Below are 4,496 nucleotides of genomic sequence, written 5' to 3'. Positions count from 1 at the left end.
TGGTACACACATAATGATAATAATAATAATAATAATAATAATAATAAAAAGAAGTGAAAGTCTGGTTAATTCACAGTTGCTTTTGCTTTTTTTTCTCTGCCTCATGAAGGCATTGTTGAAGTCTTGTCCTGCAAAGTCCTGTTCACGCTTGTCCTCCCAAGGGGATGTTATACGAAAGTGTCCGAGAGCCCTCACTCTCATGTTCTGAGGAGGTTACCCTTGGAGCTCATTCATATCCTCAGCCCTTCCTAAGGTACAAGAGTCCTGGGATAGGACTTGCTTCTAGGTTCATGGATCGATGCCCCCTCTCCTTCCACCCGCCTCAGCCATGGCCGTTGCTTTGATGTGATCATTAGAGTCTCAAAACACAAAGGTCTTACTTTCCCCCTCCCTGGGGTAATTGGTACTGCTTAGCTTGCATTCATCTTTCTAAGGAAGGCAACTTTGTTGTTGTTGTGTATCATCAAGTCCGAACCAACCCGTAGCTCACCCTCCAGTGGATTTTCAGAGGCAGTAAATTATACGGAAGAAGAGTGTCCGTCTTTCTCCTACAGAGCAGCTGGAGGATTTAAACTACATATCCTTGTGCTGGCAGCATAATTCCTTACCCCTAAGCCATCAGAGCTCCTTTTTTAAAATTTCTTTCTCTCCTTTCCCTTTCCTTTTCTTTCACTTTCTTTATGTCCCAGGAGCTATTCTAAGCACTTTATGTTTTAAAACTCTTTTATTTTCACACCAACTGTATGATTTAAAAAAAAAGGTATATGTCTATTTTACACATGAGGAAACAGAGCTATGAAGAGTTTAAAGCACTTGTTCAGGGGGGTTCATCTGCAGAATCATTAATGCGGTGAGCCCAGGAATTCTAGCCTCAGAGGTTGTGCCACTAACCATTAGTAGCGATGCCACTTACTACCTCCAAAGTAGTGGTTTTCTATTCTTGAGCTTAAGTAGTTGCCAAAGAAGAAGGAAAAAGCTCTATTGTTGTTATATGCTGTTGAACCAGAACTGACCCGTAAATAATCCTCCAGCGGGTTTTCAGAGGCAGTAAATCGCACAAGAGGCGATAACCCATCTTTCTCCCTCAGAACAGCAGATGGATTCAAACTGATTTCACTCTGGCAAACACAATAAACCACGTCTGTCCGTCTGTCTTAAATTTATGCTGATGGTGCACACCTCGTACTGGTGGCTCAGTCCGCAGGGAGTTGCTCTGCTAACCGAAAGGGGGAGCCTCTCCGGTGGTTCGAGTCCACCAGTGGCTCTGTAGGAGAAAGATGAGAAATCTTCTCCAGTGATTTACAGCCTCAGGAAACCTACTGGAGGATCAGCTATCAGTCGATTCCTACGCAACAGCAATGAGCCTGAGCTTATTTTATTACTTCTTTCAATATGCAAAAGGAAAAAAACCGAATCGATTCTCACAGGGAGTCAGTGACCTCAGGCAGCTGGGCTGTGTTGGCCCTGATTTGTGTGTTGAACTGCTTGAAGCCTGGAGCTGTCTGATTTAGGAGAAGGGTCTCCAGGTTGCCTCGGTGGATCTTTGCTACCAGTCTGGAGAACTCTGCCCACTTCCCTCTCAGTGTGATCTCCTTCCAGCACCCACCGTGTTCCCAATGCCAAGGCCCTCACTCTCCTGCTCCTCAGGTTACTCGGTGACCTGGCTGCCCTCCCAGCGACACACATCCCTGCTGGCAGCTGGAGCCCCCAGGTACCAGCATGTGGGGCAAGTACTGTTGTTCCAAGAGCCAAAGGCTGGAGGAAATTGGAGCCAGGTCCAGAAAATCAAGGGAACGCAGGTGAGTACACGTTGTGTTTGGAGCCATCGAGTCGAGTAGGACTCACAGTGACCCCATAAACAGCAGGCATGAGCTCTGTCCTATCCTGTGTCCTCATCATCACCTCTGTTGTCACCTCTTATCACGACATAGGGTCCCTAGAAGTAGGAATTGTCACCACAGCACCTACCAACAATTCTCCCTACATTCCTCTGCTTTACGTGTGACGCTGTGCACATGTTACATCTGCTCCTCCCAGAGGTCTCTGGGGCGACTGCCACCATCTATCTCTATTTTACAAGTTTAAGTCACTCAACCTCAAAGAGTTCCACTTGTCCTACTAATATAGGCTCAAGAGTGAGTCCAGCATTTGAACGTGGGGTAGAAGAATTAAAATGTGCTACATAAAGTTGATCCAATTGTTACCAATTGGTAGCATCAGGATGGACGGTGATGAGATTGAGATTCTTCACAGCTTTAGTTTGGTTGGCTCCACAGTCAACACTCTTGGCACCAGCAGCCAGGAAATTAAAAGACGTATTGCGATGGGAACGTCTGCTGTTAGGGACCTCTCCAAAGTACTGAAGAGCAATGGTGTCTCTCTGGAGACTAAGGTGCGTCTGATACAGGCCATGGTCTTTGCAGTCACTTGTTATGCATCAGAGAGTTGGACAATGACTAGGGAGGATAGAAGGAGAATTGATGCCTTTGAGCTGTGGTGCTGGAGAAGAGTACTGAGGATACCATGGGATGCTAGGAAAACAAACAGATTCATCCTGGAAAGGGTTAAACCGGGTGGCTCCTTGGAGGCAATGATTCTGAGGCTTCATCTAACATACTTTGGACATGTTGTAAGGAGGGATCGGTCCTTGGAGAGGAACATCATGCTTGGGAGGGTGGAGGGACAGCGCAGGAGGGGAAGGCCCTCTAAGGGTGGATTTGTGTCAGAGACAGTGCGATTGGCACAGGACAGAGCAGAGTTTAGGGCTGTTGTACACAGGGTGGCTATGAGTCACATGCAACTTGACGGTACCGAACAACAACAACAACAACATACAGTTGGGTAAATTCTGGGCTCTTCCTCAAACACCTTATCCCTACAGATTGGCTCTTACTTTGGTGGGGAACTGTGTGGCATTGACATGGACCAAGATGGGGAGACAGAGATGCTGTTGATTGGAGCCCCCATGTTCTATGGGGAGCAAAGAGGAGGCCGAGTATTTGTCTACCAGAGAAAAAAGGTGAGGACCAGAAGGACATTAAGCCAAAGGGGTGGGAAGAAGCATCAGCTCACAGGCCTATTCAGGTCCCAATTATTCTGGAAAACCTTCCCCATCTGATCACCTTTACTCAAGCTTTTAGAACCATGTTTAAGCAGTAGTAACACTCATACAGGTGGACTATGTCCAAGACCCAGTACCCAACATTTTATTTCTATATGACCTCATTTGAGTTTCAAAAATAACCTGAGTTATTACAAGCTTCACCTGGCAAATAGGAACATTGAGGCTCTGCAGGGCTAGGTAACTTTCCAAAATCCCAAGATCACACAGATGGCTCCATCTTGCATTAGTGCTGATGTTTTTCACCGTCATACATGCAACAGTCTGTGAAAGTTTGTTGAGTGTGGTGTGCCCTGCCTCCTTGCTCTCTCCCAGATGGGCTTCAAAGCGGTGTCAGAACTGCAGGGGGACTCTGGCTACCCGCTTGGGCGCTTCGGAGCAGCCATCTCTGCCCTGACGGACATCAATGGGGATAACCTGATGGACGTCGCTGTGGGAGCCCCTCTGGAGGAACAGGGCACCCTTTACATCTTCAATGGGCACCCTGGTGGGCTCAGGCCCCAGCCAAGCCAGGTGATGTACCTCTGCCTGCCAATCATAGACCCTCCGAGCCCAGACCCACTCTCCAGCCTGCCTTTTCCCTTCCTCCAACTGTCCTCTCCCCAGCTTGGCATAAACTTCTTTTTTTGCTTTCAGAGGATAAAGGGGACCCAGGTGTTCCCCGGAATTAGGTGGTTCGGACGCTCCATCCATGGAGTGAAGGACCTTGGAGGAGACGGCCTGGCAGATGTGGCTGTAGGGGCCGAGGGTCAGGTGATCATCCTCAGGTGAGACAGGGCTTCTGAGTCCGGCCTCTGAGGAACTTCAGCTCGCATCCTTTGAACAGTTACTGCGTACGAGGCACCACATCAAAAGCCTCATAGTCTAGATTCTCTTTTTCTAGAAGATACACATCTTACTCTCGATTACACAGTTGGAGCTCTGGTGGACTAAGGATAAGGAGTTGCACTGCTAACTCAAAGGCAGGTGGTTTGAATCCGCCAGCTGCTCCAGGGGGGAAATCACGATGTCTTCCAGTGTGATTTACAGCCTCTGAATACATGCTGCAGGGTCAGTTACGGGCCAGTTTCAACTCAAAGGCAGTAAGAGAGAGCAAATAGCAGAGCTGGGATTTGAGCATAGGTCGATTTGATCCTAAAACCTCCTATAGAAGCCGCGTTGTATAATGGATAAGACATGACTTTAGAATGCCATGACCTGAATTGAAGCTCTGCCATTTACATGAATGATCTTACCTCAGTCACTTCTCAGCCCCTACATTTCCTCATCTTTAAAAAGATAGTGGTGGAGAGCTCTGGTGGCCTAGTGGCAAGAAGCTGCATTGCAATCCTAGAGGTGCACAGTTCGAATCCACCAGATGCTGTGCTGGAGGAGG

The 4,496-nt window shown here is 47.8% G+C and overlaps 1 protein-coding gene across 1 annotated transcript in view; it reads left to right on the top strand.

The window, feature by feature from the left end:
• The window catches only part of ITGAL (integrin, alpha L (antigen CD11A (p180), lymphocyte function-associated antigen 1; alpha polypeptide)), a 39,177-nt gene that overhangs the window by 14,645 nt on the left and 20,036 nt on the right, over positions 1-4,496 (top strand). The window contains exons 12-15 of the mRNA XM_006896608.1: positions 1,648-1,799; positions 2,882-3,019; positions 3,437-3,634; positions 3,758-3,888. Coding sequence (XP_006896670.1) covers positions 1,648-1,799; positions 2,882-3,019; positions 3,437-3,634; positions 3,758-3,888 — 619 coding nt within the window. The remainder of the gene's footprint in view (positions 1-1,647; positions 1,800-2,881; positions 3,020-3,436; positions 3,635-3,757; positions 3,889-4,496) is intronic.

Source organism: Elephantulus edwardii, unplaced genomic scaffold (genome assembly GCF_000299155.1).
Source record: "Elephantulus edwardii isolate Elephantulus edwardi_28Jun2011 unplaced genomic scaffold, EleEdw1.0 scaffold00186, whole genome shotgun sequence".
Lineage (NCBI taxonomy): Eukaryota > Metazoa > Chordata > Mammalia > Macroscelidea > Macroscelididae > Elephantulus > Elephantulus edwardii.
Note: the sequence above shows the minus strand (reverse complement) of the source record. Positions and strands in the feature narration are given on the sequence as shown.